The sequence below is a fragment of the Mobula birostris genome, chromosome 32 (genome assembly GCF_030028105.1).
Source record: "Mobula birostris isolate sMobBir1 chromosome 32, sMobBir1.hap1, whole genome shotgun sequence".
In the NCBI taxonomy this organism is placed as follows: Eukaryota; Metazoa; Chordata; class Chondrichthyes; order Myliobatiformes; family Myliobatidae; genus Mobula; species Mobula birostris.
Window position 1 is genome coordinate 6,765,703 of NC_092401.1, and position 14,667 is coordinate 6,780,369.

At 42.2% G+C, this 14,667-nt stretch overlaps 1 protein-coding gene across 2 annotated transcripts in view; it reads left to right on the forward strand.

Moving 5' to 3' along the window:
- The window catches only part of tyk2 (tyrosine kinase 2), a 144,899-nt gene that overhangs the window by 114,006 nt on the left and 16,226 nt on the right, over window positions 1–14,667 (forward strand). For both annotated transcript variants that reach the window (XM_072248369.1, XM_072248368.1), the window contains 4 exons: window positions 483–634; window positions 8,813–8,963; window positions 10,261–10,355; window positions 11,231–11,423. In XM_072248369.1, coding sequence (XP_072104470.1) covers window positions 483–634; window positions 8,813–8,963; window positions 10,261–10,355; window positions 11,231–11,423 — 591 coding nt within the window. The remainder of the gene's footprint in view (window positions 1–482; window positions 635–8,812; window positions 8,964–10,260; window positions 10,356–11,230; window positions 11,424–14,667) is intronic.

Genomic DNA, 14,667 nt, shown 5'->3' on the forward strand with positions numbered 1-14,667 from the left:
CTGCCTGGCCTGCTGCGTTCACCAGTAACTTTGATGTGTGTTGCTTGAATTTCCAGCATCTGCAGAATTCCTGTTGTTTGTCCTTTTAAAATCTGACTATTTTCAAATCCCTTCCATTTAAATCCTTGCTCTCTCTGCCTTTTTGTGCCACTTTGGAGGCAGACTTTAACATTAGTTAATCAATCCCCTTGACCCTGATATCTTTCTCTGTGGTTTGGTGTCAAGTTTTATTTGATCACTCCCTTGTGAGCCGTGTTAGAACGTTTTGTTGCACTGAAGGAATTTTATACTGTAAGTGTTAAGTATCCAAGTGGTGTAGCCAGGTAGATGGGAAGCTCACAAACACAGTGAGGGTACACTGCTTGCTCGCTTCCATTTCCATGCACTCCCCTTGCCTATTCTTTATATTGTTTGGATTAAGCAACAAAGGATTCTTACTGTTTGGAGAAATCCATAATTTGTGCTCATCCTTGATTTTCTAGAGCGGGTGGAGCGAATACCTTGGATTGCCCCAGAATGTGTCCAGAACGTTAACAAGTTAAGCCTGGGTGCCGACAAATGGAGTTTTGGAACAACAGTGCTGGAGATCTGTTGCAGTGGGGAGGTTCCGCTGAAGGAGCGAACTCTTTCAGAGGTAAACTGCAATATTAATGTGGGATGGGGCATGGAGGGTAGTGATAGGGCTGACCTGCAAAAGATTATAAGATTACCTTTATGTACGCAGACGCATACAGTGAGATGTGTGACTTGCGTCAACAACTAACAAGTCCAGGTGTGCTGGGGGAAAGCCATATGTGTCACCATGCTTCCAACGCAATATAACATTTTCACAGCTTACTAACCATAACCTCTGCTGTTTACTTGGAATTGGAAGGAAACTGGAGCTCTCAGAGGAAACTCGTGAGGTTACAGGATGAGCATACAAATTTCTTACAGCAGTGAGCATTGCATCCTGAACTTGTGATCGCTGGTGCTGTAAAGAGTTACACTAACCGCTAAGATATCATGCCAGCCTGTTATTGATTAAAATTGACTGGAAGCAAAAAATGAGTAATAACTCATCAAAACAGCGCAATTAAGGCCAATCTTAACCTGTTCTGTGCCCAAACTAGGGGACCAATAACACTGGGTATGAAGGGGTAGGCTTTCGGAGTAGGGAACAAGAGTTGGGTGTTAATGCTGAATGAGAAGACAGTTTTTCATTTCACTTAGTTGCTTTCTTTAATGTGCTCAGGGCACAGTAATGTAAATAGAAGCTGAAGTGACGGAATCAGATGTAGCTGGGCCCTTTTGAATTTGGACAATTCAAACTGGATGGCATGTTGGCCACACGCACACACGTACGTTTGGGCACCCAGGTCAAAATTTCTGTTACTGTGAATAGTTAAGTGAGTAGAAGATGAACTGATCTCCAAAAGTCATAAAGTTAAAGACAAAATATTCTTTTTCAACATTTTAAGCAAGATTAGTGTATTATTTTTGTTTTGTACAATTTTTTAGAGTGGAAAAAAGGAAAGGAGCACCATTCAAAAGTTTGGACACCCCAAGAGATTTGAGCTCTCAGATAACTTTTACCAAGGTCTCAGACTTTAAATAGCTTGTTCACAATCATCATTAGGAAAGGCCAGGTGATGAAAATTACAAAGTTTTATAAATACCCTCACTGCTGAAACCTTGTCCCAACCATCAGCAGCCATGGGCTCCTCTAAGCAGCTGCCTAGCACTCTGAAAATTAAAATAAATGATGCCCACAAAGCAGGAGAAGGCTATAAGAAGATAGCAAACCATTTTCAGGTAGCCGTTTCCTCAGTTCGTAATGTAATTAAGAAATGGCAGTTAACAGGAACGGTGGAGGTCAAGTTGAGGTCTGGAAGACCAAGAAAACTTTCTGAGAGAACTGATCATAGGATTGCTAGAAAGGCAAATCAAAACTCCTTTTTAACTGCAAAAGACCTTCAGGAAGATTTAGCAGACTCTGGAGTGGTGGTGCACTGTTCTACTGTGCAGTGACACCTGCATAAATCTGACCTTCATGGAAGAGTCATCAGAAGAAAACCTTTCCTGCGTCCTCACCACAAAATTCAGCGTCAGAAGTTTACAAAGGAACATCTAAACAAGCCTGATGGATTTTGGAAACAAGTCCTGTGGACTGATGAAGTTAAAATAGAACTTTTTGGCCACAATGAGCAAAGGTATGTTTGGAGAAAAAAGGGTGCAGAATTTCATGAAAAGAACCCCTCTCCAACTGTTAAGCATAGGGGTGGATCGATCATGTTTTGGGCTTGTGTTGCAGCCAGTGGCACAGGGAACATTTCACTGGTAGAGGGAAGAATGAATTCAATTAAATACCAGCAAATTCTGAAAGCAAACATCACACCGTCTGTTAAAAAAAAAGCTGAAGATGAAAAGAGGGTGACTTCTACAACAGGATAATGATCCTAAACACACCTTAAAATCCACAATGGACTACCTCAAGAGGCGCAAGCTGAAGGTTTTGCCATGGCCCTCACAGTCCCCCGACCTAAACATCATCGAAAATCTGTGGATAGACCTCAAAAGAGCAGTGCATGCAAGACGGCCCAAGAATCTTACAGAACTAGAAGCCTTTTGCAAGGAAGAATAGGTGAAAATCCCCCAAACAAGTATTGAAAGACTCTTAGCTGGCTACAGAAAGCATTTACAAGCTGTGATACTTGTCAAAGTGGGTGTTACTAAGTACTGACCGTGCAGGGTGCACAAACTTTTGCTTTAGGCCCTTTTCCTGTTTTGTTATTTTGAAACTGTAAAAGATGGAAATAAAAAAAGTAATCTTGCTTAAAATATTAAAGAAACGTGTCATCTTTAACTTCATGCCTTTTGGAAATCAGGTCATCTTTTACTCGCTTAGCTATTCACAGTAACAGAAAGTTTGACCGGGGTGCCCAAACTTTTGCATGCCACTGTGTCTGTGTAACCCAAAGATGTGGATTTAATATTTTTGGGGAAAAGAATGAGAGGGAAAATTCTTCACCTCATTTGTCATGCCACCAGGAAGGGTGGTGGAAGCAGATTCCATAGAAATTTCTGGAAGGCAATTACAAGTGAAGAGTATTCTCTCCCCCCACCCTCCCGCCCCACCGAGTTATAAGGAAAAGTTCGTAAGGGCAAAGCTGGACATCTGCATCAGACGACAGGCACAGGGCTCATGGGCTGATGGTCTTCAGTGTGAGGAAGTCACCACTTTCTGGTGAGGTGGAGAGAATGAACTGGGGAGCATTTGAGGAATGCTGCCAAGATTAGAAAGCCAGCATTAGTCAATCAATACCAAGGCTGAGTGTTTGAGTGCTATACATTGTAGGAGAGAGGAGAAACAAGAAGAACTGATAGATTTCATTTCTGGCCTTGTCTACAAAGGTGAGCTGCCTGTGGTCCCAGTTGTGAACAAATTGAATGTCACCACTCTACACTAATTACTTTCATAATTCATCATATCATGGCTGACTTGCAAGCTGACTGTGTCCACCTTCCTTGGTCTGTATGTCTAACTCAAACCTGTTAGACCTGGTGTAGAGTTTTGAGTTTTCCCACACTCCTAGTCTTGAAAACATTCTGGGGAGAGATTTTTCAGGTTAAACTAGTTTCCCCAAAATGTGAAGTTCTTAGTTCCATCAAGAACTCTGTTGACCAAGGTGGAACTTATTAGTTCCTGTTTAAATATCTTTGAGGTCAGTTTGCTTAGCAAGATGCAGCTGGCATGTTTGAGTTCAAACTTTATTTTCTCCTGTTTTGTTTGAGTTCCCTGTTGGTCTGCTACATACCACTGTCTGGTTTGGAGGGCTGCCTGACAACCTTGTCCCAGCCATTAACCGTGGATTTCCCAACCCAGACCATGTTAACTTTGAGGACTAGGGTTGATTGGGTTTAGGATTGAGGAATATTGTGCTTAAAAACCTTTGCCTCTCTTCTGTAATTCAACAGGTAAAGTCAGAACAGAGCTAGTTATGTTAGAGAATGTTCACTTTGTTGTTGTCTGTGATTGCACACTGATTTTTAAAAACAGAAGGAATGTCTGTGATGACATCCAGACTTTAAAGTAATCACTGTCTTGTCAAGATACTGACTACCTTAAAATCAACAGTTAGTGACAAAATTATAAAATAAATTTAAGTAGAAGGATACAACTACATTCCTTGGGAGAAAATACCTGAAATTATTAAATTCAGTATTAATTCCCATGGCCGTAACCTAGTAGGACAAGAAATGAATATTCTTTCCTAGAGTTTGCCTTAGACATCAGTGGAGCATTAAGAGGATGAAGACGCAGGTTACATTGAGAATGGGATAAGGAATTAAAGTGACAAGAAACAGGAAGCTCAAGGCCACCCTTGTGGACTGGAAACAGGTATCTTTAAGAATGTCTGATACTTACATTACTTTATCATTGGGCTGTCAAATGTGTCTGGTCTTTTTCTTCTCTCACTTCCTCCTTCCCATCCAGAACAAGGATAGGGTTCCCCTTCCACCTTATTGGGCTTCACATCCAACAGATCTTTCTTACTTCCTGTCCCTCCATTGGATTTTGACTACCAGATATATCTTCTGCTCTTCAGAGCATTCTAGGTCTCATTACAAGTCTCAGATTATCTTTTCTATTGCCATTGAATAATCTCCTTATTTTCCCATGCAACCACCGAAGATGCAATACTTGGCCCTTTTCTCTCTTTCCATCATTCAGGGACCTGAACAGTTCTTTCAGGGAAAACAGCCATTCTCTTGCACTTCCTCCGGTTTGGTGTTTTGCACTTTTTGCTAAGATTTGTCTCTCCACAATGGAGAACCCAACTAAAGGATGATTTGAAGAACACATCTGTTCAGGCTGACAGAGCGGCCTGAGCTCCAGTTCAACAGTTAGGTTAATTCTCCATCTCATTCTCACTCTGATTTCTGTCTTCAGCTTCCTCCACTGCTCCAAAAAGACCCAATGTAAACTAGAAGAACATCACTTTATCTGTTTTAAAACACATTGATGAAGGAAGAGCAGTAGATGTAGTGTATATGGATTTCAGCAAGGCATTTGATAAGATACCCCATGCAAGGCCTATTGAGAAAGTAAGGAGGCATGGGATCCAAGGGGACATTGCTTTGTGGATCTAGAACTGGCTTACCCACAGAAAGCAAAGAATGGTTGTAGACGGGACATATTCTGCATGAAGGTCGGTGACCAGTGGTGTGCCTCAGGGATCTATTCTGGGACCCTTACTCTTCGTGGTTTTTATAAATGACCTGGATGAGGAAGTGGAGGGATGGGTTAATAAGTTTGCTGATGACACAAAGGTTGGGGGTGTTGTGGATAGTGTGGAGGGCTGTCAGATGTTACAGCAGGACATTGATAGGATGCAAAACTGAGCTGAGAAGTGGCAGATGGAGTTCAATCCACATAAGCGTGAGGTGGTTCATTTTCGTAGGTCAAATATGATGGCAGAATATAGTATTAATGGTAAGACTCTTGGCTGTGGAGGATCAGAAGGAACTTGGGGTCCGAGTCCATAGGATGCTCATTGTGGTTGAGAAGGCATACGGTGCATTGGCCTTCATTAATCGTCAGATTGAGTTTAAGAGCCGAGAGGTAGTGTTTCAGCTATATAGGACACAGATCAGACCCCACTTGGAGTACTGTGCTCAGTTCTGGTTGCCTCACTACGGGAAGGATGTGGAAACCATAGGAAGTGTGCAGAGGAGATTTGCAAGGATGTTGCTTGGATTGGGGAGCATGCCTTATGAAAACATTTTGAGTGAACTCGGCCTTTTCTCCTTGGAGTGCCAGAGGATGAGAGGTGACCTGATAGAGGTGTATAAGATGATGAGAGGCATTGATCGTGTGGATAGTCAGAGGCTTTTTTCCCCAGGGCTGAAATGGTTGCCACAAGAGGACACAGGTTTAAGGTGCTGGGAAGTAGGTACAGAGGTGATGCCAGGGGTAAGTTTTTTACTCAGAGAGTGGTGAGTGCTTGGAATGGGCTGCCGGCAACAGTGGTGGAGGTGGATACGATAGGGTCTTTTAAGAGACTTTTTGATAGGTACATGGAGCTTAGAAAAATAGAGGGCTATGGGTAAGCCTAGTAATTTCTAAGGTAGGGACATGTTCGGCACAACTTTGTGGGCCGAAAGGCCTGTATTGTGCCGTAAGTTTTCTATATTTCTATGAAGTACATGACCTTGCTTCTTCTCTCTCCACATGTACATTGTTACATCACTGTTTCAAATTATTTTATTTTCCTCTCCTGTCTCCAAGTGACAAATTGGAAAGTTATTCAGAATCACAATCAGGTTTAATGAAGAAGAAAGCCCTTAACTCTGAGTGGAGTCATCGGAACGCCGTCATGACGGCGTTTTTTAAGCAGGCTTTCTTAATTTTACGAGGCCGAGTCGCTAGCTCGACGCTCAACCCAGCACGGATGGAAAGCGTGCAAGGGAGCCGGCTGGATTCGAACTCAGGAGCCTTCGCTCCGAAGTCCGGTGCTGATGCCACTACACCACCAGCTGGCGAATCAGGTTTAATATCACCGGCATACGTCATGAAATTTGTTAATTTTGCTGCAACAGTACAATGGAATAGATGATAATATAGAAAAACATTGAATTACAGTAAGTATATCCAGTTGCAAGAAAAAGCTTTGAACTCTTTGCAATTACCTGGTTGTCTGCATTAATTAGTCATAAAATGTGTTCTGATCTTTATCTAAATCACAATAATAAACAGTCACAATCTGTCTAAACTAAATTGTACTTTACATATCTTCATTGAACACATTGTTTAATCATTCACAATACAGGCTGGAAAAAGTAGGTGAACCTCCTTTTAGCAGCAATAACCTCCACCAAATGTTTCCTGTGATCAGACTTGTACAACGCAAGAAGGAATTTTAGACCATTCCTCCATACAAAACCATTTCCGTTCATCAATATTTCCGGGATACCTTGCATGAACAGCCCTTTTCAGGTCATGCCACAGCATCTCAAGTTTGTTGTCTGAACTCTGACTTGGCCATTCCAAAACAATACTTTTCATCTTTTTAAATCATTTTGTTTTTGAAGTACTCTTGTGTTTTAGATCATTGTCTCGTTGCATCATCCAGTTTCTCTTAAGCTTCAAGTGATGGACCGCTACCCTGACATTCTCCTGTAAAATGTCTTGATAACAATTTTTCATTAATTGTTCCCTCAACAGTTGCAAGCTGTCCAGGCCCTAAGACAGCAAAGCAGCCCCAAACCATGATGCTCCTTCCACCATGCTTCACAGTTAGGGATAAAATTTTAGTGTTGGTTGGCAGTGCCCTTTTTCCTCTGAGCATAGCGGTGTCCATTTCTGTCAAAAAGTTCAAATTTTGTCTCATCTGTCCACAGAACATTATCCCAGAAGCGCTGTAGAACATCCAGGTGGTCTTTTGCAAACTTGAGACGTGCAGCGATGCTTTTTTGGAGACCAGTGGTTTCCTCCATGGTGTCCTTCCATGAGCACCTTTGTTGTTCAATGTGTACCTTATAGTGGACACAAGAATAGAGACTTTAGCAAGTTTTAGAGATTTCTGCAGACCTTCAGATGTTACCCTCGAGTTCTTTTTCACCTGCTTCAGCATTGCATATTGGGCTGTTGGTGTGATCTTTGCAGGACACCCACTCCCAAGGAGAGTAGCAACAGTTTTCTACATTTGTAGACAATTTCTCTTACTGTGGACTGATGAACACTCAGGTCTTTAGAAATGCTTTTGTAGCCTTTTCCAGCTTTATGCACCTCTACAATTACTCTTCTAAAAGTTGTTTTGATCGTGGTGTGGTGCACATAAACAGATCTTTCTTGAGAAGAGCAGGCTGTGTCAGTAATCTGACTTTGTGTGTTTTTTTAATAGAGCAGGGCACCTCTACAACCCACACCTCCAATCTCATCTCATTGATTAGAATACCCGACTCCAAGTAGTTTTTATAGAAGGCATTACCCCAGGGGTTCACATACTTTTTTGAACCTAGACTGTGATCGTTTAAATGGTGCACTCAGTATTGATGAAAAGTACAATTGTTTATGTGTTATTAGTTTAGGCAGATTGTGATTGTCTATTATTGTGACTTAGATGGAGATCAGAACATGTTTTATAAGTAATTAATGCAGAAAACCAGGTAATTGCAAAAGGTTCACAAACCTTTTCTTGCAACTGTATATAAAATTACCTTATAAGGATCGGCTGATTTTATGCAGGAGTGTCTGAACATAAGTGATACTTGGCAAGAGAAACTCTTCTAGGTATCAGTAGGGATTATTTAAAAAAAACAAAAGGACAGTGTCAGTGTAGGTATGAGGTGTGTGTAAGCATAAAGTGGCAGTGCATGGGGGGTATGAAGTGTGCTGAGGGACTGTGGAGAGCAGTGTCTGATGTGGATGTAGTGGTGCTGGGGGTTAATGGGTGGAGGTGTTGATCAGCCTGATGGCTTGGGGGAAGTAACTGTTTTAGAGTCTAGTGGTCATGCCATGAATGCTGCACAGCCTCTTCCATGATGGAAGTGGGACAAACAATCTGAGCTAAGAGGGTGGGATCCTTCATTATATTGTTGTCCTTTTTCGGGTACTTGCTTTAGTATTCAGTAGAAAAAGACCTGAATTTCTGACAGGGCTGCATCCCTTCAGTTCTGCCTGGGAGCACCAGTGTACATTTTTGTTTTCGAGTCAGGCATGGAGTTTGAAGTCGCAGCTTTCTGCGCCAGCGATGACTGTGGGGCGCACTGAGCTGCTGCGAACATTGTATCAGATTGTGTGTAATGTCTTTTTTCAATCCTATTACAGAAAGAGAGGTTTTATGAGATGAAGGGAAATCTTCCGGAACCATCCTGTAAAGAACTTGCAGACCTGAACAGCCTGTGTCACAGCTATGAGCCAAACCAGCGGCCATCATTCAGGACAATACTGCGGGAGCTCACACTGTTGCAACAACAAAGTACGTACTCTCTCCGACTCCTGCTTCCTCTGTCAGCCTTTGTTGGTGGTAGATGGGAAGTGGGCAGCGCCTGATCACAAAGTAAGGGATCAGCTCATTCCAGCAGTATGAGGGTTCCGTTGCTCGGTGATCACCGCCTTTTCCTGCATTTGTTCATGAGAGGATGTAAACTTCATCAGTTCTCCAGTTCCTCCTCCAAAACCAGCCAGGCACAGAAAATACAGGATTTATTCCAAGAACTTCTTCACAATGAAGTCCTTTGAAGGGGACTTTTTGGAATTTGTAAAAAAAAAACAAAATGCTGCCATTGTAAAGGACCACAGTGTTGTCACTGGTTAGATATTAGTTACTTGAATGAACAGTGACTCCTTAAAGTTGGGATTAAAAAAGATTAGGAATCAAGAGTGGCTCCTGTTTGGTTGACACACTTTTTGGGAGTTAACTATGTGATAGTTGATACTTGATGCTTATTAGAGGTGTACAAGATGATAAGAGATGTGGATAGAGTGGAAAGGCAGTGACTTTTTCCCAGGGCAGAAGTGGCTAATACAAGAGGCATAATTTTAAGGTGATTGGAGGAAAGTATAAGGGGATATCTGAGGTAGTTTGTTTTTAGCATGGAGTGGTAAGTATGTGGAAGGTATTGCTGGAGATGGTAGTAGAAGCTGATACAAAGTCAAAGTAAATTTTATTATCAAAGTACATACATGTCACCACGTACAACCCTGAGATTCTTCTTCTGCAAGTATACTTAGCAAATCTATAGAACAGTAACTAAACAGGATCAATGGACAACACACTGTGCAAATACATGTATAAAAATAGCAATAAATAATGAGCATGAAATAACAAGATAAAAAAATGAGAATACAATAGAGACATTTTAGAGACTGATATAGGCACAAGGACGTAAGAAATGGAGGTTTATGTGAGAGTGAAGGGTTAGATTGATCTTGGAGTAGGTTTAAAGGTCAAAGCAACAGTGGGCTGAAGGGCCTGTACTGTGCCGTACTGTTCTATCTGTGTTCTGTATCCATTTCCTGGACAATGCATAGTGAACTGTGGACTGCAGTAAAGATTTGAGGGAATGAATTTGAAAGGAGTCTATTGAGGTTTAGGTCAAGCTCTGTACTACTGCTACTCATACTGGGCAACTTCAAATCTTGGGATTTTGTGTATTGAAGGGGGAGGAGAGTGTGAAGTGTTGGAAAGGTGAACTGAGGTATGTTTTACTCCTGGACCACCCACAGCCTTGCTGCTGTCAAGTTCTAACCTTCTGTGACCTGTTTTGTCCTAGATCCAGATATTTCATGTGAAAACTCTGTGCCTACAGTCTCCGACCCCACTGTCTTCCAGAAACGCTACTTGAAGAAAGTCCGGGATCTTGGAGAGGTGAGGTTCTTTGCACCTTTATCCTCACTGTTGGATTGCCTGAGGATGCCTGTTAAACTCCTGTGCCGAGGTTCAACTATTGAGTATTTGTGTGATTAGATCCATTATGCAATATCTACTCACTGAACAGAGTGGTTCTGGAATCAGTCCCCTTGTTTCAGTGCAACGTCTGCGCAGACTCTGCTTATATGTGAAGTTTGCATTTGTTGAAAGGGGAATACCGATGCAGGAAATGGGGTCATACCCAGTGATAGCATTTAGTGTAGTGTTGATGAGAGTGAATTCAGAAATCTCTTGGATCCTCCTCTCAATAAGGTGACTTGGTTTCATCTTTGTCCTGAGGATCATATTTTTGTTCCGTGCTGATGCCCCTCAGGGTGAGGACTTCATAAGGAGACAGTTGGAATGGAGTCTGTTCAAAACAGCAGCGATAAGTTTGGAATGATGATGATCACCGCCCCCCCCCCCCCGTGTTCTAAATTGATGCTGAACAGCTGAGAACTGGTTACCCCCCATTATCTGAGCAGACAATGCAGAGCCTTTTGTAAGTGTCCTGTCTCAATATGGTCAAAGTTGTGGTTATGTTAAGGGAACTTCTGTTGGCTTCAGCCTCTGAGCTTGAGTGGTTACAGATTTGTACCCCTGATCATCAGTAAGGGCTGCTGCAGTGTTACTCTTTGTGCATCCCTGGGTTTGTGAGTGTTGGTGACCTCGACTGACAACCCACTCCTCCTTTAAACTAATACCTTGACAGTAGGCCTTTCAGCTCTCAGGAAGAATGGGCAGTTCCAACAGTAGAAAGTGACTGGTGCTGGGGAGTGATGGTGCGGAGGATGACAAGGAAACATCGTGATATAAATTATTGACCATTTCAGGGCCATTTTGGCAAGGTGGGTCTGTACATCTATGACCCATTTAATGATGGCACAGGGGAAGTGGTGGCGGTGAAATCACTGAAGTCAGATTGCAGCGAAGAACTCCGTACAAGCTGGACCCGAGAGATCGAGATTCTGAAAACACTCTACCATGATAACATTGTCAAGTACAAAGGAAGCAGCAGTGAACAAGGTAACATAAGAAGCATTGATAGATGTTTGCCATCAGCTTTGCTTTTATCGCCGGTTCCACTGGTGTGTAACCTTAGTGCCTACAGAGCAGGGAACATTTAGGTTAAGAAATAACTGTGCTGTGCTATGGCATGAGTAAGGACTCTTGTAGTTCCTCTGGGAGCCAGGTAAAAGTGGAGGGAATTTGTGCAGTACCTGCCATTGCCTATTAAGTCCCACAGTGTCTGACAGTGAAATAAGATATATAGATGGTCAGGAATAGATGGTACAGCTAAACAGCCCTCAGTAGGATCCCCTGTGCAACAAATGAAATGATTGCAGCACACACAAAAAGGCAGCATCTATGGAAAAATTAATGTTCCAGGCCGACAGCCTTCTTCAGGTCTGAGAGGGAACGGGGGAGATGCAAGAATAAAAGAAGTGGGGGGGAAGGGAAAGATGTTAGCTGGAAGGTGATTGGTGAAGTCGGGTGGGTGGGAACGGTCAAGGGCTGGAGAAGAAAGAAACTGATAGAAGAGAGTTGACAATAGGAGAAAGGGAAGGAGGAGGGGACCCAGGGAAAATGATAGGCAGGTGAGAAGAGGTAAAAGGTCAGAATGGGGAATAGAGGAAGGAGGTGGGGGAGGGAAATTTTGTTCATTGGAAGGAGAAATTGATATTCATTCCATCAGGCTAGGGGGTCCCCAGACAGAATGTAAGGTGTTGCTCCTGAGACTGGTCTCATCTTGGCGAATGAAGTGACTGGCTCTTTTTGCTTTGGGTGATAATGAGCATTTAACAAGGATGTTCTACGGCTCATTGAGGGGCAGGCTTGGAGACTCATCAAGTAGGACAGCATGGAAACAGGTTCTTTGGCCCAACTCGTCCAAGATGCTCATCTAAGCTAGTCGTATTTGGTGAATATCCCTTTCCTGCTCATGTGTCTTTTAAATGTAGTTATGTATGTATCTCAACCACTTCCTGTGGCAGCTGATTCCATAGAGGATGGCGAATCTCTGGAATTCTCTAACCCAAAGGGTTATGGAGGCTAGGCCATTGGAGATATTTAAAGAGGAGGTTGGGGGCTGTGGGGAACTGGAATACAAATGATGAAGCCTGGGATGGATCGGATGTGATCATATTGGGGGAGCGTACTTGAGGGCTGGGTGGTCCATTCCTGCTTCTACTTTCTGATCTTCTTATGAGAAGGAGAGGAATAACTAAGTCAGAAGGTGAGGCAGAGGTGACCTTAAATAAAGATGTAGAAGAGTAATTGAAAATAAAACAAGCTTGACAAATTACCGTGGTTAGAAAAGAGTCTTTTCCTGGTTGGCATGATGTCATGAGTAATGCATCACAGAAGCTGGATTCACAGCATTTTATAGTTAATAAGGTCCAATTTTTCTTCAAACTTGTCCTTTCTATGATACTATTAAACTGCATTATGCGTGTTAACATCCCTCTTTGAAGCGTGCATGCTCCAGAAGCAATCTCACTAAGGGTTTCTAAAGCAAAGTATTGAAGACGATGTGCGGAGATGATAAAGGGATATGAATATACTCAATGAGTGCAAAGATATGACAATTTGTCAAGAAAAATAAAGAAGAAGCAGTATTATTTAAATGGTGCTGAGCTCTGCAATACAGAGAAATTTAGGTGCTCTAATTCATGTCTCACAAAAATGTAGTGCGTTGGTACAGCAATTGGGAAAATAATGATATTGTGTTCTGTTAGGGAATTGAATCCAAAAGTGAAGAGGTTATGCTTCAGTTATATGTGGCATTAGTGAAACCACTTCTGGAGTACTGTTTAAAGAGGGAGGTTAATTCATTGGAAACGGTTCTGCATGGGCAGGTTCCTGCAATGGGTGGGTTGTTCTCTGAAGAAAAATTGAACAGGCTGGGCTGTTATTTCCTGGTGCTTAGAAAAATGGGAGGGAATTTGATTGGGCAATGTCCTTACGGGTCTTGACATGGTGGATTTGGAGAGATTTTTGCCTCTTCTAAGGAGGACCTGAAGCAAAAAGGGCAGAGATGTTAATTTTTCACCAAGAGTTATGAATCTTTGTGGTTTTCCTGAAGAGGTGGTGCAAGCAGAATTTGAGTTTTTGAGGGCAGAGATAGATCATTCTTTGATAAGGTGTTGAAAAGTAGTTTTGGGTACAGAGAGGAGCTTGCAGTTGGATGAGCTTATAAAACAGTTTGAGTGGCTTCTTTCTGCTTATTTACAAGTCTATAAAAGTTAGAAACAGACATTAATAAGAAGTGAATTTCCAGAGGAAGGCAGTTACTGTGAACAGGGTGAAGGACCTTGGCTATGGGATATGTACAGACTGGAGAACAAATCACTGCAAGAAGATGGGGCAAAATTAGAAGTGATTTTTTTAAAGCTACAGCTGCTGGAAATTTCAACAAAATTGTCTTGACAGTCTCTGCCATGACAGATTTTTCTTAAGGTTGTTGAAAAAGCTACTAACCACACTTCAGAAAGAAATTTCAAGATCCACAAAAAGGCAGCTGAGAAAGAAGTGCATCTGCCTCCCCTAGTTTCTCTGATGTACAGTACTATGCAAAAGTCTTAGGTACATATAAACATCTACCTAGGGTGCCTAAGACTTTTGAACAATACTGTATTTGTGAATGTAGTGCAGAGAGCAAGTTCATAAATCTGGCAGGAGCAAAGGATGTCAGGAATGATGAGGGACAGGTGGCAGAGGAGTACCGGGGTAGGGAGTTGCATGGGTGCAGACACACCCAACCCTGATGTATGTGTGTGTGTGTGTGTGTACATATTTATTTTACACACACATACTTAAGACTTTTGCACAGTACTATAAGCACTTACTAACCACTGGGATGAGACCTGATATTTCTTGACACAAGCTGAAATGCAGCTGGTGATCTCAGACAAAATGGAACTCAACAGGAGATGGTTAGAGTTTGTGAGGATAAAAGTGTCTTCACGTGGTCCCAGAACAGTAATCGATATTGAATGAGTTCCTTCTCCATGTATTGACAGGTGACAGCTCAAGCCTTTCTGAGCAGTGTGCAGTGGTTCATGATATTTGTGTTTGCTGTCACTATTCCATAAGAAAATCAATTAGCCCTGGGAAACCGCTGCTTTCATCACAGCCAAAGAATTAATTATTGGAGATGATCTTGTTCTCCACTTACCTGTAACAATGCATTCTTACAGTCAAGGTATTTGTACTGTTGTCAGAATCTCAGCAAGAGTGAGTGCACAACTGTCAGCCTTTAACAGATATC